The sequence below is a fragment of the Camelus dromedarius genome, chromosome 3 (assembly GCF_036321535.1).
Source record: "Camelus dromedarius isolate mCamDro1 chromosome 3, mCamDro1.pat, whole genome shotgun sequence".
In the NCBI taxonomy this organism is placed as follows: Eukaryota; Metazoa; Chordata; class Mammalia; order Artiodactyla; family Camelidae; genus Camelus; species Camelus dromedarius.
In genome coordinates, this window is record NC_087438.1 from 96,442,889 (window position 1) to 96,465,620 (window position 22,732).

The 22,732-nt window shown below is 40.4% G+C and overlaps 2 protein-coding genes across 4 annotated transcripts; one reads left to right on the forward strand and one right to left on the reverse strand.

Annotated features, from left to right (window-relative positions):
* The first annotated feature begins 52 nt into the window (after window positions 1-52).
* On the forward strand, window positions 53-8,010 carry KIF20A (kinesin family member 20A). Its single transcript, XM_010981969.3, has 19 exons — window positions 53-183; window positions 627-812; window positions 1,988-2,077; window positions 2,180-2,299; window positions 2,881-3,019; window positions 3,123-3,310; window positions 3,397-3,526; window positions 3,708-3,902; window positions 4,013-4,124; window positions 4,233-4,301; window positions 4,518-4,661; window positions 4,812-4,977; window positions 5,087-5,251; window positions 5,380-5,519; window positions 5,633-5,735; window positions 6,046-6,247; window positions 6,379-6,470; window positions 6,684-6,821; window positions 7,456-8,010. The coding sequence occupies exons 2-19, from the start codon at window positions 648-650 to the stop codon at window positions 7,771-7,773; spliced, it is 2,676 nt and encodes an 891-aa protein (XP_010980271.1). The 5' UTR covers window positions 53-183; window positions 627-647; the 3' UTR covers window positions 7,774-8,010.
* A 485-nt stretch (window positions 8,011-8,495) lies between these two features.
* On the reverse strand, window positions 8,496-21,807 carry CDC23 (cell division cycle 23). 3 transcript variants are annotated; one of them, XM_064484314.1, is made up of 16 exons: window positions 21,633-21,807; window positions 21,475-21,547; window positions 19,835-19,972; window positions 18,623-18,665; window positions 18,021-18,126; window positions 17,797-17,929; window positions 16,066-16,243; window positions 15,885-15,982; window positions 15,658-15,739; window positions 11,681-11,834; window positions 11,441-11,458; window positions 11,034-11,109; window positions 10,642-10,703; window positions 9,875-9,953; window positions 9,678-9,797; window positions 8,496-9,476 (listed from the first exon to the last, which is right to left on the reverse strand). In XM_064484314.1, exons 1-16 carry the CDS (start codon window positions 21,791-21,793, stop codon window positions 9,306-9,308), a joined length of 1,692 nt encoding a protein of 563 aa, XP_064340384.1. In that variant the 5' UTR covers window positions 21,794-21,807; the 3' UTR covers window positions 8,496-9,305. The 3 variants fall into 3 exon arrangements, with proteins under 3 accessions (XP_064340384.1, XP_010980288.1, XP_064340385.1); XM_010981986.3 differs by having other exon boundaries at window positions 11,441-11,560; XM_064484315.1 differs by lacking the exon at window positions 19,835-19,972 and having other exon boundaries at window positions 11,441-11,560.
* Window positions 21,808-22,732: the final 925 nt, after the last annotated feature.

Sequence of the window (22,732 nt, forward strand, 5' to 3'; positions counted from 1 at the left end):
CGCTGATTGGTAGCTGCAGACTTTGTTGTCTGATTGGCCGAACGAACGCCGCGCGTAATTTAAAACATTGTATCAGTAACAAAGGTTCACCTCGTGGGCGGAGTTGTGCTCTTAGGCTGGGAAAGTCCAGGTTCGGAGGCTGGGTGTGAGTGAGCCGGTACCGGAGAAGTGTGGCGTCTTCGGGTGAGTGTGCCGATGTACTGGAGCCCAGCTGAGATACTTGCTCTTGCCCTCGAAAATTAGGCTTCCGGAAAGCGGAACTGCCGCCATCCTCCCTTTCTTTCTTAATACCTCTGTCCTCACTGTGGGCCTGAGGCAAGGCTGAAGAAGCCTAGAGCTACTGACACCGGTGAGCAAGGCATCCTACCTGGAGCATGACCTTATGCCTTTGGAGCCGGATATATATTCATTCATGTTCGTGGTCGGAAATGCTGCCTCAGACTGAATTAAATGATTGACTCTTTTCTCTCATTCTCTTCCCCTTTGCTGGTAGTTGAAGGGAAAAGGGAGTAGGAATTCAGGCAGCGAGACGAAGTTGTCCTGGGGCAAGGGAATTGTTTCTTAGAATTTGCAGCCCCTTTTGTCCCTTAAGGTTCTCCTCCCTTCCTACTCTTGTTTCTTTTTAGACCTAATCTGCCCCTGCTGTCATGTCGCAAGGGATCCTTTCTCCACCAGCCGGCTTGCTGTCGGATGAGGAGGTTGTAGTCTCCCCCATGTTCGAATCCACAGCTGCGGATTTGGGGTCTGTGATACGCAAGGACCTGCTACCAGACTGCTCTGTCATCTCCGCCTCCCTGGAAGACAAGCAGCAGGTAAAGGAGTTGGAGAATCTCTGGGGGGCAGAAAGTGATATCCTCAGCCTAATAGTTGTCTATGGAGTAGCATGGCGTCGGAAATACAGCAACTCTAGTATTCGAGAGACCAACTCAAAATTAACAGCCTAACAAGTAAAAAATGTATGGTTCTGTGTCCATAAGAAAACTATTAATTGCACTGCATTAATGAAACATCCTCAAATGCATACTGTCAGTTAATTCTATGAGGGAAGACGGTAAGTATCTGTCCTTCACCATGAGTCTCAGACGTGTTAAATAATTTGCACAAGGTCACATTGCCATTAAGTAGATGGTATATACATTCAGATTTTAACATCAACCATAATCTTTCATTTCTGGAGCCTTTCTTTCTGCTGAGATGAGGTTTCTCAGCTGCAGCATTATTGTGTCTGGGGCCAGATAATTCTTTGTTTTAGGGGGCTGTCCTGTGCATTTTAAGATGTTTAGCAGCATTCCTGGCCTCTACCCACTAGATGTCAGTAGCTCCTTCCCACCTGTGACCAGGAAACCTGTCCTAACATTACTCAATGTCTCTTGGAAGGGAAGTGGCCATGGTTGAGAACTCTACTCAGAAAACTCCTCTTTTGTAGAGAAGGTTTCATAAGAGAAGGAGCCTTGTTAATGTCCTTCACTGTGGGCTACCAGAGCCTCCTAAGAGTTCCTGGGTCCAGAGTAGACAAATCTCTAAATATCTGATGAATGAACACATGATAGATGCTATTATTAACCCCATTCTACAGATGAGGAAACTGAGGTAATGATAATTTAAAGAACTTGTTCAAGATCTCATAGTTTCTAAATGATGGAATTGGGACTCAAATTCAGGTGTGTCTGCCTCCAGGGTGCTTAACTACTGTGTTTTGTCATAATACCACACATTGATTTTCATACCAGTCAACCAGTTCTCACTCAGATAATCTGTGGCAAGCCAGGTTTTCATCATACTGAAGAGACAAGGGAGGGTAATTAAGTAGTGAAGAAGTTCATGTAGGTTGGAAGGATTATGGAATCAAAGAATAGCTGCACAGAGTTATTTGAGGTGGAATGGGGCAGTGTTAGCATGATTCCCAGGAACTATGCTATAGTTGCCCATCTGCTCAGAAGTAACTTCTGAGATTAATCTGTGGTTCCGGCCTGGAATTGTGCCACAGGTTCCATTTGAGGATAGTACGGAGAAGGTGAAAGTGTACCTGAGGGTCAGGCCCTTCTTACCTTCGGAGTTAGAACGACAGGAGGATCAGGTAAGTTTCTGAGGAGGGAGGATTCAAGGTGGAATGATTCAGTACAGTAGAGGTTCCCAGGAATATTTTCTTCTGTGACAACTATGTTTTCCCCCTTCTCAGGGTTGTGTCCATATTGAGAATATGGAGACCCTTGCCCTACAGGCACCCAAGGACTCTTTTGCCCAGAAGAGCAATGAGAGAGGAATTGGACAAGCCACCCACAGATTCACCTTTTCCCAGGTATGGAGGTACTGATATGTGAACAAGGGACCAACTTGTAGGGGCAACTTTATTCTTTAGAGAGCTTTTTACTTGACCGTGAGTTCCTTATATAAGCATGTTTACAATTTTAGGGACTCTTGTTATCTCCTACTCAGTGTGTCAAGTACTTTGTGTGTGTTAATTTCCAACAACTGTTATCATTATCATTTTTGTCCCTATTTTACTAACAAGGATACTGTGGCTCAGTGGGATGTTGCTGAAGTCATGTAGCTAGTCAGTGGTAGAGTTAGGACTTGAATCTAGATTCATCCATCTCCCAAGCCATCTCCTGCTTATGACCATTATGTTGCCCGATTTTGTGTGTAGCACTGGACTTAGTGGATAGCATTCCTTAAGTATTTGTTGATTTGGATGAAAGCTGGACTGCCAGAGAGTGGTTGAGTCCTCAGTGTTTAGGGAGCAGCTGGCAGCACTGCAGGAAGAAGATGCTTAGGTAGTCTCCAGAGCCAACAAACCAGGAAGGGATGTATCTGCTGGCTGCGCAGAGGAGGAAAATGGGAGATGAAGGATGAGCCTCTGAAAACTGGGTCTATCTCTAGATCTTTGGGCCAGAAGTGGGACAGGCATCTTTCTTCAACCTAACTGTGAAGGAGATGGTAAAGGACGTACTCAAAGGACAGAACTGGCTCATCTATACATATGGAGTCACTAACTCGGGGAAAACCCACACAATTCAAGGTGAGTAGTAGGCCTCACAGAACAGCTGATTGTTTTTGCCTTTTGATGCCCTGAGTTGGGGAATAGCACTTGCCTCAGCTGTCCACCTTTCTCATGCCTCCAGGTACCATCAAGGATGTAGGGATCCTGCCCCGGTCCCTGACTCTGATCTTCAATAGCCTCCAAGGCCAACTTCATCCAACACCTGACTTGAAGCCCTTACTCTCCAACGAGGTAATGTGGCTAGACAGTAAGCAGATCCAGCAGGAGGAACTGAAGAAACTGGCCCTGCTAAATGGAGGTCTCCAAGAGGTAAAGTATTGGTGTTCACAGAGGCAGAAATAGGAGTACAAATCTCTAGAAAGTTTTGTGTTTATCTTCTCTCTGGGCCCCTCCAGGAGGAGTTGTCCACCTCCTTGAAGAGGAGTGTCTACATTGAAAGTCGGATGGGTACCAGCACCAGCTTTGACAGTGGCATTGCTGGGCTCTCCTCCACCAGTCAGTTTACCAGCAGTAGCCAGCTGGATGGTATGTACCATGACTGGGCTCTGTGCCAAATAACGGTAGGAACCCATTCCATACTCCCAAAAACTGCCCGGGGGATAGACCAGAGGTTGCAACCTAAGCTCCACCTTCTGAGGCTCTTGCAGGCCAAAGGGAAAATGGACTACTCTAGGGTTGATGACCTATACATTGGCTTCTTCCTCAGAAACAAGTCACCGATGGGCACAGCCAGACACTGCCCCTATAAGTGTCCCTGCAGACACTCGCTTCTCCATCTGGATCTCCTTCTTTGAGATCTACAATGAACTGCTTTATGACCTGTTAGAACTGCCTAGCCAACAGCGCAAGAGGCAGACTCTGCGGCTGTGTGAGGATCAGAATGGCAATCCCTACGTGAAAGGTATGGGAAAGCAGGGAGGCTGGCGTGAACCCTGAAGGGCACTTAGGGAGAAACTAGGAATAGAGTTTGGTGCTCCCATCTTATGTATGCCCTTCTCTCCTTGGCCTCAGATCTCAATTGGATTCATGTTCAGGATGCTGAGGAGGCCTGGAAACTCCTGAAAGTGGGTCGTAAAAACCAGAGCTTTGCCAGCACCCACTTGAACCAGAACTCCAGCCGCAGGTGGGTGGGTTGTGAAAGTCAACCTCTCACTGTGTAACAGGAAAATATTAGTCCTCTACCTGAACATGAAAGATGTGCAGTGACTTTTCCATTTTTCTTAACTTCTAGTCATAGCATCTTCTCAATTCGGATCCTGCACCTTCAGGGGGAAGGTGATATAATCCCCAAGATTAGCGAGTAAGTTTTTCCATTCAGAATTTTGGGCTTCTTGGCCATAAAATTGTAGTTGGGGGGCAGGGGAAGTCCTCTCAGGAATTGCTTCTGTTAGATTCATGCTCTCCTTCCTTGGGTACAGATATTCTTCATGGGTCTTCCCCTCCCTAGAACTATATGAAGTCCTAGAAAGCTCATAATGTGTCAAGTCCTTATGTCAGATCCTGTCGATCATTCAAGGTTATCACTCTGTGATCTGGCTGGCTCAGAGCGCTGCAAAGATCAGAAGAGTGGTGAGCGACTGAAGGAAGCAGGAAACATTAACACTTCTCTGCACACCCTGGGCCGCTGTATTGCTGCCCTGCGCCAAAACCAGCAGAACCGGTAAACTTTTCACTGCAAGCTATGGGCCAGGATGGCCTGGAGCTCTGCAGTTTCCTAAGAGACTTCCTGGTCATCACTGGGGCTAGTGCTAGGATACCTCCAAGGGCTGGAGTTCTGGTCACAGTTCTGTTCCCTCTGATTCCCTCTCAGGTCAAAGCAGAACCTGGTTCCCTTCCGTGACAGCAAGTTGACCCGAGTATTCCAAGGCTTCTTCACAGGCCGAGGTCGCTCCTGTATGATTGTCAATGTGAATCCCTGTGCATCTACCTATGATGAGACCCTTCATGTGGCCAAGTTCTCAGCCATTGCTAGCCAGGTAAGATGCTGTAGGTGTGATAATTATGCTCACTTTGAGCTGGTACCATATTTAAGGAAGATACTAGGGACTAGTAATGGATTCAGTTAAGAGTTTTCCTCTTCACTAGCTTGTGCATGCTCCACCTGTGTCACTGGGATTCCCATCACTACATTCATTCATCAAGGAACACAGTCTGCGGGCATCTCCCAGCTTAGAGACAGGAGCTAAGACAGACCCAGGCCTTGATGATGACACTGAAAATGAAGTTGACATCTCCACATATGGCAAGGAGGTGAGCATGCAGGAGAGCTTTTGATGCAGCATCTTGATGACTACACATTTCCCATGCTACCTTCCAGGTGGACCTGTGCCTTTTTAGGGCACTGGCATCTGATGACCTGACTTTTGTGTCCCTCCCAGGAGCTCCTACAAGTAGTGGGAGCCATGAAAGCATTGCTCTTAAAAGAACGGCAGGAAAAGTTGCAGCTGGAGATGCAGCTCCGTGATGAAATTTGCAATGAGATGGTGGAGCAGATGCAACAACGGGAACAGTGGTGCAGGTACCAGCTGAGTGACCCCGAGGGTAGGGACTAGGACAGAGTAGTGCCTCAGGACCTGCTCTCAAAGCTCACTCTTCAGAATGTTTACTCACTTCTCTTTTCTCTTCTGACAGTGAACACTTGGACACCCAAAAGGAACTATTAGAGGAGATGTATGAAGAGAAACTAACTATCCTCAAGGAGTCACTGACAAGTTTTTACCAAGAAGAAATTCAGGTGAGTTGCCCTGAACCAGCCCCAGCTAGCTGCTCAGGTTCCTGTCACTAGCTTGCCTAAGGTAAACAGATTTTATCAACTCTGGTAGGGGCAGGAATATATCTCACCCTTCTCTAGTCTCCTTAGTGCTTTGCATGTGTCAGTCTATGTTTGATGAATTGATTAAGGGTTTGTTTGACCAAGAAATAGTATAAGTGCTAACAAACAGGCTTTCAAGGCCCAGGCATCAGGAAGTTTTAGTTCCTTGTTCAGTCATCTGTTCCTGCAGGATCTGTCTGACTCTGAATTGTATTCTCTGCTTCTCTCTTAGGAAAGGGATGAGAAGATTAAAGAGTTAGAAGCTCTCTTGCAGGAAGTTAGAGAGCAGCCAATGGCCCATCAACAGTCAGGGTCTGAACTGTCCCTACGGCGGTCACAAAGGTTGGCAGCGGCTTCTGCCTCCACCCAGCAGTTCCAGGAGATAAAATCTAAACTCGAACAATGCAGAGCAGAGCTAAACTCCACCACTGAAGGTGAGGAAGGAGAGGGAGCAGAAAGAATAACAGTGTTCAGGGGAAAGATGTTCTTTAAACTTGGGCCTTCTGACATGTAAGTCCAAAGTTAGAAAGCCTACACATGTAAGGTTATTGTTTCCTTCCCTCAGAGTTGCAGAAGTATCAGAAAATGTTAGAACCACCACCCTCAGCGAAGCCCTTCATCACTGATGTGGACAAGAAGTTAGAGGAGGGCCAGAAGGTAATTACCTTTCTCTGTTACCAAAGCTCTCGCCTAAGGCAATTTCCAATATCCCTGGTTCACGTGAGAAGGTGTTTTTTGTGTACAGTCCAGGACAGTGGCTACTTCATTCAACTAACCTTTCTAATTTTACTTCTCTTCAATTTCTCCGACTCCTCCAGATCACCATCTTGGTTGATCTTGGCCACAATTTGGTTCCTTCTCCTTTTCCAGAATATAAGGCTGCTGCGGACAGAGCTTCAGAAACTTGGGGAGTCTCTCCAGTCAGCAGAAAGAGCATGTTGCCACAGCACTGGAGCAGGAAAACTTCGCCAAGCCTTGACCACGTGTGATGACATCTTAATCAAACAGGTTAGGGCAGCCTATATACCACTTTATCTCCCATCAGCCCACTCCAGTGTTTATGTGAGAAAGAAAATGAGGAGAAGAGGAAGGTAAAGATTTTTAGGCTAATCTTAGTTTCTCTTCCTTGCAAAATAAAAATTACCATTCACAAAATACAAGCACTATGGTACAAAACTTTGTTATAACAACCCTAGGGAGGTATATACTATCATATTTTATCCAAGATACTTAGATTCTAAGAAGCCATTATTTTTATGCACTACTAAGACAAAACAATAACGATTAAGCTATGACATTATCATCAGTAAATGCATCTTGATTCTAGATACTAAAAATGTTTTTAAAAAATACATCTTAGACTAATTTGATACCCAGGAACTGAGGCTCTTGGAGGTTAAGTAAAATTATTCAAGCTCATACCACCTTATGTGTTAGAAAACAGAAGTCCCTTCTATTCAGTGCTGTTTGAGTCTTAAAGAAAATAGCCCCCTATTCAATTATAAGCCCTGACCTTAAAGAGTTAATCTTTGTAAAAACCATTGTTAGTAACTAGTAGCAGATGGCGTGCATTTTCTTGCCTTCTTGTTTCTCTTATATACCAGACAGAAATGTTTTCTGTAACTTTATTGGTCTTCCTTAGGATCAGACCCTGGCTGAGCTGCAGAATAACATGATGCTAGTAAAACTGGACCTTCGGAAGAAGGCAGCATGCATTGCAGAGCAGTATCATACTGTGCTAAAACTCCAAGGCCAGACTTCTACCAAAAAGCGCCTTGGTGCCAACCAGGAAAACCAGCAACCAAACCAACAGCCCCCAGGGAAGAAACCATTTCTTCGAAACTTACTTCCCCGAACACCCACCTGCCAAAGCTCAACAGACTGCAGCCCTTATGCCCGGATCCTACGCTCACGGCGGTCCCCTTTACTCAAATCTGGGCCTTTTGGCAAAAAATACTAAGGGAAGGAGAGAGCAGTCATTGCCCTGATGTGGATCAGCTGCTCAGCTTAAGAAACAGGTCTCTTTTAAGCTTTACCACATATATACCTGGAACTATCTAGAATGCAATATGCAAACACTAGTTTTTTCCCCACTTTTGTATTATAATCACCTATGTAATCTTATGCTTTCTTACTTATATGTTTTCTATGCACACAAAAATGTTATATTAAATAAAGATATTATTCACATTTTTTATCTGAATTCCAAATTTAGCATAATCACTAAAATAAATTATAAAAGGGGCAGAAATTCTGAAAATTAAAATAGCATTCAGGCCCCTGGGAACTTTGCACAGGCATGATGTAACCATAAAGAAAGTAAAGAAAAGCTTGGTAAGAAATGAATTCAAGGGCCATTAGATATTCTAAACCTTCCTTAATATAAAATGAAGTGTCATGCATTAGCAGGTGAATGGCTAACAAACTTGTTTTGGAACAAGAATTAAAGAAGGGTGGGTCCTGAGCTCAGAATAACCCATAGCATCTACTGTACAAATTCATTACAGTAGATATTATAGTCATAGCATATTACCTCCTACTGAATACACATGTACAGGCCTGAAACTGTCTGAAAGCAAAGCAAGACTGATTCCCTTTACCTTGCCTAATAGGTGAAGGCTGGGAAAAAAAAATTCTGTTGGAGAGAGGGGTTAAAAAAAAAACATAATTACATCAAAAATATTTATTAAAACAGAACAACTTGAAGAGTTTATTCTTATTTGTACAGTCAGTCACAAAAGTTATCACTCCCAAAAGTCCGTGAAACTTTCTTACTTTGTTTTAGTAAGGGTACAGCTAACTCTAGACATCTTTTCCCCTTAGTAGGAGCCATCAGCAGCTCCATGCTCTGAGATTCTTTTTGCCCCTTCAACTCCAGTAAATTACTTACAACTTGAAAGCTTCTAGGAGACTCCTCAAAACCATGTTTTGGAAGAATGGCTCCCTAGTAAGAACAAACATACAGCTTCACTCCATTTAAACCTAATCTCTGACATCAGAATAGTCATGCTCAGCAAATAAAAAAAGGATGAGTCATGTCTATCCAGTGCCTTGACCTTCCTAGGGTATCCAGTGCCCTACTGCCAGCAGAGGGTAGAGGGGGCCAACTTTTCTCCCTTCCTTCTTTGCCTCACTAAGGAAATCTGCTCCCAGCAGCATTAAAACTTTATTCCTGTAGCACTGCCTGTGCTAAAGTGCTGTTAAAGGGATTTGGGGGCAGGGGGAGGTCTGGGAAAAAGGCCAAGATCTGTAGCCACTCTGAACAGAAGGGAGATAGAAGTGCTTCAAACTGGCAAAAGACAGTGTCTGTTTCCTGCCAGGATTCTTCTGTCAGTCTACTCTGAAGGTGATTCTATAAACTGTCCCCAAGGAGCTGTTCCTTTTGTACAAACAAAAAGAACTGAGGTCCTTGGAAGAATAGATGTGGCTGTTCTTTACATGAAGGTAAGGCTTAATATGGGTCTGGCAATGTGCTGGCTTGAAAGTAGCCAACTATGGTGTGACTGAAGACAGGTTGAGTGGAGAAACTCTGCGTGTGGGAGTGTTGTTAGCAGACAGTGAAGCAGGGAGGAAAAAGGGAGCAGGCATCTCTGTGGAGGGAGTCTCGCCTTGGTTCCGAAGCTGTAGGATTTGCCGAAGCAAGGCCTTACCTTCTTCTCGGGTCTGAAACAAAGTCAGACAAATGTATCAAAGTATGTCCGAGGCTGTTCTCAACAACTGGTTCTAAAACACTGCCCTATAAAATTCCAAAGAACAAGGTAGGCTTTCCACTTACCTCCTTATCCACCTCCACCCCCAGATCATAGTAAAGATCACGTGTTTGAACCTAAAATCCAAGCCTTTGATTAAAGAACTGATACTCACATCATTGAATGCACAACACTTTTGGGCACAAGTTGAAGCTTCATCCCACAGCTTGCACTTAAAATAGTACTGGGCCAGATAGCGGAAAGCAGTGCTCTCCTCTAAGTGTTCCACTATTTCCTAGATAAGGAAAACAGGAATGACTGAGGTGATAAGAGTAAGATTAGCAACCCAATTCTCATGCTCATGACACATACCCCACACGAATAGATATCTTGGATGTATTTGATGTAACACTGGGCTGCCTGTTCTGACTCAGTCAACTGTTCATGAAGCCTACAAAAGAAATTGGTCTTTAAGTACAAATCAGAACTCAAAGCAAGCTAGTGATTAAAAAAATAAAAGCACACAATTAAGACAAAAAAATGACAATGCACAGACAAGTAAAACGGCACACTGGGACCCAGAATAATATTAGTGCACAGAGGTGATAGTTACTTCATCAAAGCTTAGAATGATTACTCTGCTACTGGTGAGGGAGGGAAAGTCAGTAAATTACTGAAGTTGGATAATACACCATTGCAAAAATTCCCTGTTAATACCATGAGTGAGATTAAGAAAAGATACCAAGCAATTCAGATTATTTATAAGAATGAAGAAAAGAACCAGCAGGAATAAAACTGCATTTAAGAACCACTTTCCCTACTATTTCTGACTTACTCTTTATTTTCCCAGGACTTATCAGGAAAAGATCAATACCTAAAGTAGTCTTCCTAGACTGCTCTGACTTGAAAATTTCACTTCATTTCTTTTAATTCATTTTCGATCCCTTGCCTGACGGGAAAGCAATTCCCTCTCAAAGAGAAGTTGCATTCTCTCAAGTCAAGATGGCTAAATTTCCAGATCAGTACTCATACACCATGCTACATCCCTATACTCATGTAGGATGCCTCTAGAACATGCAGGATCTGCCATACCAGAGAAGTCTACAGAAATATCAATAGCATTTCACTCTTTCACTCACTTTGCCAGTTTCACCAGAGCCATTTTCTCCACATCTCCCACTGCGTAAGCTCTCCAATAACACTGTCAAAAAAACCCAAAAAACTGGTCACTTCAACCACTGCCCCATGTGCCATGACTAATCACAGAGGCTCAGGTCCTGCAAGCCTCCCAGATGTTCAGAATTGCAGAATATAAAGCATTTTTACTAGAGTTGATTGATAAATACAAGCTACCTACTAACATTCCCATTGATGATGTCTGTCCCACTGTACTGTACATCACCTATGCATCTATAAATATTCAGACTTCCCTTTGTAGACAGATCAGAATGAAGGAAAATGAAACACAGCCCAACCCCTCATCTAAACAGCAGATTTCCTCTCAAAGTCTCTAGGACCCAATTTCAGGTACCTTTTTGGCTTCCACTAGTTGATTGAGTTTCTCATAACATTCTCCTAAAGCGACTAGCATACGGGAATCATTGGGCCTGAGAGAGAAGAAGAACAGAAAGTCTGAGCAAAGACTTTATAGAGAACTAAAGTCCTCCCTCGAGGAACCACCACCACCACTATGTCAATTCTGTGACAAGAAAGGGCTTTAGTTCACTACTTCATATAATTATACTTTGTATTCATAATTATACTACTAACCCATTAGAATACACTACATAAAAATGACCAAACAGCATACGGCAAGTTTAAAACTCAGGTCTCTAAGAGTCAAAACCATTCACTGTGATTGTTCACTAGCTATCAAAAAGAGAAAGAAAAGTATCAGCCCTTCCCACAACAAACACATCATTGAGTGGCCAGACTTACCGAAGCTGGTGGGCCCGTCTGTAATAATAAAGACAATAAAATGGCATCTTAAGGATTTCATAGGTCTGCCCAAGGCCATACCAGGCTCTGTAGTCCCGCTTATTGACCTCAATGGCATGCCTATGAAATAAACTAAAGACTGGTAAGAGGGCAGAATCAAAGTTAGCAACTTGCAGGCTCAATAGAGGCTTCTAACATCACACCAATCTGCTCCATCTCACCCTCCAACTAAAAGCTCACCTATAAGCCTGAATAGCAGCAGATGTGTTCTTCATTTCCATGTACTCATGTCCCATCAGTGTCCAGGCCCCAAGATACCGAGGATTTAATTTCAGGGCTCTCTGGAAATACAGGGCTGCCTTCTCGTGCTGAGAACGCAAACTATAATAATTGCCTGATAGAAAAACAAACAAACAAAACATATATATGTATACCTGAAACTAATATAATATTGTAAATCGACTATACCACAACTTTTTAAAAAAGAAAAAAATTAGACCTATACCAAGACTTGGAGGGATTTTTCACAAGATATTGTTGAATGACAAATGTAAAATGCAGAGAAATGTATATAATATGACCCTATTTTTGTATGCAAATTGCCCACTAAACCCTGCATATGCGTATAAATATTTTTACGTGGCATGAAACACGCTAACACAAGTACTTTAAAGGAGAGAGGGTATAGCAAGTAAAAAAAAAAAACCCTGTACTTTGAAAAAATCTCTTTTATGTATAAATTACACGAGCATAAACTAGATAAAAAAATGGATTTAGATGTGTATACAGACTTACAGAGATCATGACATACTGCCAAGCGAAAAAAGCAAATCACAGAGCAATTAAATATATATATAATATGATTCTGTTTTGGTAAAAACCAAGTAATAAAACTTCTATATATCTATTGTTTTTATTTTTTTTCAATCTATCTAGATTCAGCCATCAGTTTGATTCAGGAGAAATCATTTATAATGGTTGTTTATATCCTGTAACTGATCATTTATGATCATTCAAGTTCACCTGGGAAAAAAAGCAAGGTGGAGGGCTTTATGTCCTATACAAGGATAGCCTTCCTTCTACCACTGACTCGGACCCAGAGACAGGAGAAGAAACAGACTCTAGGCAGAGTGACCAAAGGTTAACTTTTGTGTAGAATAGGAGAAATGTAGTAGTGGTAGCAAGGGTACCTAAGATGCAAAAAGAGTCAGGATGACAAAGGAGATATTAAGGAAGTCAGAACAGGCAAGTTTTGGGCAAAGATAAAGTAGATAAGATTTTTTGTATTGAACATTCATGTGGTTTCAAATCTTTTGCTATTGTAACTATGACAATAAATATCCTTATACATATGTTACTTCAAAAAAAAATTTTTTTTGACCAGTCGGAACAGTTAAAACGTATTGAATGATTACAATGTGGGTGGGCAACTTACATTGTTATAAGTGCTTGTATGTATTAATTTACTTAATCCTCACACACAGGAGAGAAGGTTCAACTGTTATTATCCCCTTATGGATGAGGAAACTACAGCACAGAGAAATTGAGTTGAAGGTCACACAGCTAGTTAGTAGCAAAATCAAGATTTAAACTCAGGCAGTTTGGTTCCGGAGTCCAAATCTTAACTATGCTGTAGTGCAGTATACGCTGTGTTTTGTAACACTGTCTCTCAGAGACTGAGACTCCATAAAAGATGCAGAAAGAAGCAATCAATTCACATCAAGACATAAAAGCAGAAGCAAGGACTAAACAAGTAGGAGATTCTTGCCATCACCATCACTCTACTATGTCATTCTTTCTCAGGTCTTCAGTTTCTTTTCTTCTCTCCATCCTTCTTTCTCTTTTCACTTCCTCTGAACTGGCTATAATGTGAAAGCTGAAGTATACTTTTTGTCATACCTAAGGTTCCTTATTCATAATTTTTAAGGTTGGTGAGCTGAATTCAACGAACATTTATTGACCATATGTCAGGAACTTTGCTAGGCATTACAAGTTTACTGGGGAAAAAAACACAGTTCATTAAGAAGTTTACAAATTAAATAATTATTAAAAGAAAAAAAGGCACTCCTAATCATTACATTTCATGTATATGTATCCTTTGATTTTAACTGGCTTTAAGTTAATAGGCTGAAAAAAAAGAACAGTTCATTATCTCCCCTCCATCTGTTTCCTTTCTTCAAGTAAAGGACACTGTTATCAATCTGGTTACCCAGTCACCAATTCCTGCTTGTTCTACTTCCTAAATATCTTCTAAGTACAATAGCCTCTCTCCATTCCACCTGCCAATACCTCCGCTTGGGCTCTCATCTACCCTAGAACAGATTATTGCTAAAGATTTTTAAGAAGGTCTCCCTGCCTCTAGTCTTGCCTTTTTCTAATCCTTCCAGTACACCGTCTTCTGCTATGATTTGAAAATGAAAACCTGAAAACATTTATCACTGTCTAGTTTGAAATCCTTCAGAAGACTGCTACTGCCTTAAGAATAAAATCCAAACTTTCAGCAAGGCATAAAAGACTCTTCAAGATCTGGCCCCTTTTGTACATTGCCACCTCCCACACCATGCTTCAGGACACTGAACTATTTGAAGCACAATGTGTCTCACACTTCAAAGCCTGTGCACTGCAATGCCCTTCCCAAGCCAATTCTTCTCCTCCCTTACTGAACTTTCACTTCACATCCTTCAAGCACCACCTTCTCAAGAAGTCTTCCCTAATCAGACTGGATTAGATACCTTTCCTATGTACTCTCATAGCATCCTATGTTTCTCTAAACGATAACACTCAACCCACTGTATTATAGTTGTTTCTTATTGGTCTTCCTCGGTAGTAATCAGGGTAGGTATTGCAATACAAAGCACAGTGCCTGGCACTCAGATGCTCAAAAGATGTTTTCTGAATAAAGTAGAGTTCCATCCTCATCTTAACGGACATTATACTTCATTCATAACACTCTGATACTGAAAAGACCATTTGTTCCTCCTACCTATGTTCCCTTAGGACTTACTAGTTTGTTTAATGTTTATTTCCCACACTAGACTACAAATTCCTCAAGGGCTAGAAAAATTTACTGAATGATTGAATTGAAATTCTCTCTATGCTGTACTACAGAAACTGGTACAGCATTGTAGCAGGTCGACTGTACTTCAATTAAAAACAAAATAAAACAAAACAAAACAAAAGAAATTCTATCAGTTTATTAACAACATCCTGACCTAGAAAAGTACAAATGTATGATCTAAATGCAGTGTCACCAAAGACCCAGGAATACGGTCTTTCATCTCCAGGGAACCCAGGCTTTCAATAACAACCAACCAAGCTTACTTTTATTCATCTGTTTGTGTTGACTAATTACCAGGCTTTACTAGTGTGGCCAAGTACACTGGGCCATGGTTCTCAACCAGGGATGATTCTGACCCCAAGAGGTTATCTGGTTGTATCTGCAAACATTTCTGGTTGTCACAACTGGGAGAAAGGGGTTACTGGCATTGAATGGATAGAGGCTAAGGATACCGCCAACACCCTGCAATGTATAGGACAGCCCTAGACAAAAAAATTATCAGCCCAAAATTTCAACAGTACCAAGACTGAGACACACTAATACAGAGAAACAGGTACCCTCACCTCTTTTCATAGGATTGGAAATTCTTACAAACATTTAGGTAATATTGAAGTTTAAAATATACACACTTCTGACCCAGCCTTACACTGCTAGGAACTTCTGACACAGAAACAGTTACAAAAACATGCAAAAATAAATGTACACATATAAAGATGTTTCCTGAGACAATTTTTATATTAAGACTAGCTAAAACTTATATAATAGAAAATGATTAAAAATAAATAATGGCACATCTATATAATAAAATACTAAATAGCCATCAAAAATAATACAACTCTGGATGTACTAACATGAAAAGATACATTGTTAAGTTTAAAAAAAGGAAGTTACAAAGCAGCGTGTACACTGATAACAGTTTTTGTAAGCAAACCCTACACGCGCACACACACACACACACACACACGCACCACACATTTTCAGTATTCACAGAATATTCTAGAGTCATACTCACCAAGCACTCTTGGGAGTAGGGTTACAGTGAGCTTTCATATTCTATTGTATACAATTTTCTTATCTTTGAAATTTTTCTTTTGTTGTTATTTTTACATCTGTATTACTTACAATAAAGATAAATCTTTTAAGAAGTAATGACTCTTACCAATTACACAGCATGTTTCTACACGATATTTATCAATCTCACAGAGGTTGTGAGCCAGGTAACTCAACTCAGACTTCATGCTCTGAAAGAAAAGAAAGACAATCTAAGTATGAAAAAGGAACCCCTGTATTATTTTTCTTGTAGCTAATGCTACTAGGTGACAATCCAACCCAGGAGATTAAAGCACAAAAGAGCTTAATCAAGTTCGAGCAAAGGCAGCAGCTCACCCTGACATAAAGAAGGTTGGAGAAGGTGTCCATATTTTCAATCCTGTAAGGGTCTTGTTTCCTTAGCTCATTAAAAATAGAGAGGGCTTTGTCGATATCTGCAGAAAGAAGATAGAGTTCAGAAAACAACACGGTGCTACCTTCAGAGTCTGAAGGTATTTCATTGTCCTTATTCACTCACCTCTGATATTGTGATAGGCAACTGCAATTTGGGAAACAATATATGAGCTCTTAGAGAAGCCCACATCAATGAGATTCTGATACTTTTGCAGGGCCTCCTCTATCAACTGCAACTCTGTGTATATATGAGCGAGAAAAAACTCTTTCATCCAGGTGTCTGGCAAAGACAGGAACTTCAGCTGGCAGCAGGAGAGAGAGGGACACATTTAATATACGTTGACCTCTCTCCCAAATGAACATCCAAGGAACTATCTTTATTGTCTAAAAGAATTTATCACCAAAATTTTATTACAGCACCTAATAATGAACACAGGGTAGTTCAATTAAGTGAGTAGGACTTACAAGCATAATAGGGAAGAATGGTCTAATTTGAAAAGCCTCAAAGAAAAGAGAATTTGAAATGAGCCTTAGAGGATGGGTAGAAATCGAATAGAAAAAGAGAGGGGAAGAGAAAAAAGACAACATTCTAGGCAAGGGTAACAACATAAAGGAAAAACAGTCATGATGAGTATGAGTGAATAGGATGAGGCAACTAGCTTGGTTTGAGGGGAGACTATGTGCTGGGAAGTAGTGGAAAAATAAGACTGACTGATAGGATGGGTCCTATGGTACAACAGGATGTGGGATACAATAGGAAACCACTGCAATTTTTGACAAGAGAACGACACAGTGAAATGACTGCTTTAAGAATAAGTTTGGAAACAATATGCAGGATGGCTTGGAAACGGGAGTATAAAACTGGGAAAGCCAGATAGAAACTATCTATTACTTATAAGTAATCCAAATTTGAGATGATAACCAAGATGGCAAAGGAAACCAAGAAAAGAGGTGCAGATAAGAAGGAAATCATGGCAATGTCTGATAACTGAGTAGATAAAGGGAGATAAGAGAGAGAAGAGACAAAATATACCTCTGAGGCATCAAGACTGGGTGTCTTGAGAAACAGTGATACTAATGAGAGTTCATCAAGATGAGAGGAAAAGAGAATTTGGTAGGCAAGATAAGAAACTAAGTTTTGCATATTTTGAGTTCAGAGATAAAACAAACTTTCAATGAAAGTCTAGTAGGCACCTAGAGATAGGTGAATACAAATAAACTGAAGTTAAGATTTCAGACACAGATTCAGTAGCATGTATCATTACTGGGGGAAATCAACCAGCCTTTGGTTCTTTAAAGCCAACAAAAGAAAGTGTGTTGTGTCTATTAATTATTGAAGAACAGCAAAATAAACTCTGCAGACAATGGCCTCTAACAATGACTAATAAAATGACTGCAGTTTATAAAGCAAACTCATATACATTATTTCATTAATTAACAAATTTCTAAATCTTTACAGAGTCCTATGGCAGCTCAGAAGACACCTTAAAAACATTTTTAATACAATCTTTGATATCAGAGAAACCTTTCCTATATCACCTTTGGAATTAGGAGAGAAATTATAATAGCACTTAAGTCTATAAAACAAATTATAAAAACTTGAATGTGAAAACATGAATATAAAAAGATATTCTGATACAGCCAGATGCAAATCAAACAGCAACTATTGAACAAGAGCTAGACATTACTCTTTCAAATAAAGACCTAAATCTCAACAGTGAAAGAGACCAGAGAAAGAGCCAAGAGCTAGCTATAAGGAGAGGTTCAGCAAAACTCTTTCTCCCCTGACCCCATTATTAAAAAATTACATAAGGCTTGGAGTAGAAAAATTTTCACATAGCTCATCTCAATTTACCATCTCCTTGTCTGTAATCAAGTTACAGAGTTCTAGCCAGGCTCCCCAGTGCAAAGGCAAAACATGAGTAGCCTCCACAAATACATCAATGGCCTCTTTCACCAAGTCCAGCTTTCGAAGCACCACACCATACCTAGGAAAGAAGGAAACAATCACAGAAGTTAATAATATCTCCCCCCTACTTAGAATATCTTATACAAGTTCCAAATTATTGTAACGCTTACAGATAAAGGCCAAATCCATCAAGTTCCCGAGCCTGGTGTTTTTTGCTGAGCTCCACTCTCAATTCTCTAAGAGCCTCATTTTTCACTTGTCCTTTCTCCAGGGGGCCTAGGAAAGAAATAGTTTCTGATGTAAGGGAAGACTGATGCTTTTCATTTCAGAGACCTAGATACTCCTTGTGGTATCAAACAAAGTTATACCTGGAACTTCAGCGAACACTCAAAAGAGGCCAGTGACATCTTACACAATCCATTTGCTTTACTACCAAAACCACAACTGATAACTGGTCTGCAGTCATATTTTATTAGGCTTACACAGGTTTTTTAAAAGTTGAATTAGTTATCTATGTTTAAAAATCAGAAACCTCAACCAAAAATGTGGAGAACAGGGTAGTGCCAGGGGAAGAAACCCCCTGACAACATCAGGCACACATTCCAAGGCAGCCCTCAGAGGCAGCTGGGTGACAACCAACCAGCAGTACTCTCCAATCTGTGGAATCCTCCTCAGTCCACTTTCCATGTTTATATTACCTGCACAGCTCCTATAGGGATTTGAGTTTGCAACCCCTGCTTTAGTACAAAAAGTAAGAGAAAGAAATTCATACCTAGACTATCAACTGTTTCATCATCCTTCTTCTTTTCTCCAGACTGTAAGAGAAAATCAATAAATAGGTCTTTTTTTAGTTTATTTTGAAATATGTTCTAAAACTAGCAGCCTGATCCAACCTAAAGGGCCCAAGTCCAACCAAAATGACATCTACTATTGGTCACTAATTTTACATACCTACTCAGGGGATCCTACTGGCCAAATTTGGAATAATTTGAGTACCAAAATGATTAAGTACAGTAATGAATTATAAACAATTAAAAATATAGGAATCTTTGAGACCAAACTGATAACTAGATAAATACATAAATAAGTGGAGAAGGGGGAAGATAGGCTCTTGCTTAGAGCAGAATTTACTACTCAAGTGGAGAGTAGTAAATATAAAGAGTGCTGGAGTAGAAAATCATAATTTTGCAACATCATATCAAAGAATACTTCAGGCAAAAATTAACAATGAATTTCTTGACTAACAAATATTTGGATTGTTGACTCTTTTTGGCTACTACAAAAAAAAACTTCACTGAACAGTGCTGTACATGTCCTTGTGTACATATTAAAGTATTTCTATTGGTGAACCAGTTCAGTTTCTTAAAGAATTGTTTGGTCACAGTATTTCAAATTGACCTAGTCTGCCAAAATTAACTTCCAAAATGGCTGTATGAACTTTTACTCCCAAAATACAGGGTCTACTACCCCACAACTTTGTCAATAATGAACATTATCAATATTTTTATATTTTCTTTCATGCCATCATTTTTTTTAACTTTACTTATGGTATCTTCTTTTTTTTAACTGAAGTACGATCACTTTACAATGTTGTGTTAATTTCTGGTGCACAGCATAGTGATTCAGTTTATATATATATATATATATATATATATATATACATACACACACACATACTCCTTTTCATATTTTTCATTATAGTCTATTATAGGCTATTACAAGGTATTGAAAATAGTTCCCTGTGCTATACAGTAGGACCTTGCCATTCATGTATTTTATATATAGTAGTTAGTATCTGCAAATCCCGAACTCCTGATTTATTCCTCCACTCTCGCCTGATATCTTCTTTATTATTAAGTATTTATAAAGTACATTCACCAAGTAGACTATTGCTAAGCTATTTAAAAGATTAAACTTTTTCCACTGGGGTTCTAAATATGGATGCTTCACTGAAGGCAGAATGACATCTTAAAGTGGCCCTCACCAGGTATCTAGAATACATGTACAGGAAATAGGCTTTCTTGCTATTGCAGCCATGCAGGAAATGTGCTGCCCGATCATATTCTTTAACGTCAAAGTAGGCCTTGGCCAGTGTGTAAGCATCCATATCCTGGGCATCCTCCTAAAAAAGAGACAAGTTTATGTAAGTGGACAACTATAGTTCAAATTCAAGAAGCATATTAATTAATTTCAAGATGTAAGAAAAAATAATTATTTCCCTATTCATTCCCCAAAACCTAATATTTGTTTATTTATTTATTTACTAAGTAAAGTCATAGAACTTTTTTTTTTCAAAAATAAAAAGCTGGGGGGGAAATTAAAATTAAAAAAAACAACCAACACACCCAGAAACTTGTATTGTTTCTGCAAATGTAGTAGGAAGTTGCATAGACTTTAGTGTTAGGGACTTGGATTTAAACTCTGACTCCTTGATTTCCTGGTTTCATGACATTAGTAGGGAAGTTACTAAGCTTCTCTAAGTATTCAATTCCACCATCTGCAAAGTGGACCGAGTAATACAGATTTGGCATAAATAAAAAGTGAAAAAAATCATAAAAAATATTTGGCTTTAATTCGTGACATTCCCTTCCTTCTCCAGGGTTTTAAATTCCTACATAAATGCACTATACTGTGCAATTACTCATATTTTTTCTACTTCAAGAAAAGTTTTGACATGTTAGTATTGCAAAAGCATAAAACACAGCTATAATTCTCTATGTAAAAAAAAAAAGAAACAATGCACATTCAAGGTAAAAACATACAATCCTCCCACATTCTAGAAATAAGTTGATTAAAACTTCAATAATTTCATTCTCCTCATCCTTCTTGCTCAAGTATTACCAGGACAAAAGTGTAACCAAAACATACTCAATGTTTTCTTCATTAGATGAACATGGCCTAAATGTGGTCATTCAGCTTAGGATTCCGGTGGCCCTTTCTACACTCACTCACCATATGCTTATTTCTTCCCCCGCCCCTCTCACCTGCATTATACCTTTTGGATTAAGGAATATTCATTGTTTTTAAGCACAGGGGCTGGGGAGGATCAAGAAATGGCATCTTCAGGAAAAACTAAATGGATTATGATGAAAATCTTTCACACTACACAGACTATGTAAACATATATACTATAGATCATGCATTAAAATGTATTGTCTCATTTAATTCCCTCAATATCCCCATAAAGTAAATACTATTATCTGCATTTCACAGATAATGAAACTGTGGCTTGTAAGGTTAATTAGGTAAGATGCCAAAAGTCACTAGTATGACTGAGATTTGAATCCAGAACTGTCTGGATCCAAAACCAGTTTCGCATTGTTGGAAAAACCTTTTATTTGTCTCCTCTTTATGAATATTGTCTAAGTTGGGGTAAAAAACCTAAAAGGCTAAAATCTTAAGCAAAGATTGTTTACTAATTTTCTCCAGCTTAAGTAAGAGCACTACTAAATCTTTCAAAGTGTAGCAAAATCATACAGATAAAATCGCATAAAACACTCAGTTCGTTAAATGTTTCGATTTCCTCTACAAACATTCCTACTAAGCAGTATGCTCCCCTCCCGTGACAAGGCACTCAGTATTTCTTCAGATGATGGGGAGCGCTTGCTGTGAAGACCTCCTTACCTCTGTAACAGGCGGTGGAGGCTGCAGCTCGGACAGAGGCAACGCCGGGAGGGAGAAGGCCAACTCGGCAGACCTGGAACATCCACACAAACTGAATCACCTCAAGATCCCCAAGGCCAAGGATCCAAGCCTGGTCCCCTCGGACCCCGACATCTCACCATTTGCTACTGTGCAGTAGGCCCCGCTCCCGGGTAAGGCCTGCGATGAGTAGCAGCTGCTTTTTAATTTCCCGCAAATTTGAGAAATCAGCGCTGGATGACAGGACCGGCACCACAGCAGCGGTCGCGACCACCGGGACTACAGAGGAGCTGGCAGCCATTTTCGCGTCTCAGCACTCCAGCCAATCACCAGCGATAATACTAGCTGTTGGGCTACACCAAAAAAGTCTGCCTGTTATTGGCGGGTCCTTGCTCTGGAAAAACCAATCAGAGATAGCTCTTCTCGTAACGTCACTTAGAGGCCAAGAAAGAAGAAGCAATTACATCTCCAATTGGCCAAGAGCTCCTGGGGCGGGAAAGTTAGAACGGGAAAGAGAAGGGAAAGTCACGATTTCTGGGCGGGGCGGAGAGGAATGGGTAACTGGGAAAAGTGGACTGGGGAGCTAGGGTTGGGTGTACGCGCAAGAGTGCAGATTGGAAAATGCCCTGCATTTTAGGAGTGATGTGATTGGACTAAAGACAGAGTGTAGTTCGTGGCAGATTCTGTGCTACTGGATGACGAAGTGATGTTATGTGTCTAGCAAGGATTTCTGGTGTCCTCTAGATTTTCCCTTAAGGGAGGAAGCTGTATGGCCACAGGTGGAGAATTCATCCTCTTTATCCACCCTCTTTCTTGTCCCGTGGGGGAAGATAATTAACATTTATTGAGGGCTTACCTTGGGACAGTTTCTATAATTTTACATAATCTGGTTTAACCATTAAAACAGCTCTGTGCTATTTGTTGTCATTCCAATTTTACAGATAAGTAAACGAAACCTCGGAAAGTTTCAATCACTCCAGAATAGAGTCTAGTTTATAACCCAGCTCTGACTCCAAAACCCAGAGTTCTTAAACATTACGTGAACGTTTTCAACCTTGTTTTGTTTCTAACCCTTTCATAGTAACAACTGGTTTTGCCAACTCCTTTGGGAATTTTTTTTTAAACCATTCTGTCATTCTTTGTGTGTTATACGTAAGTACTTTTAGGTAAAGCATGTTGTTTAGATTAACATTATTAAAGATTGTATTATAAAGTTAGCTTTATTGCACCATACTATACA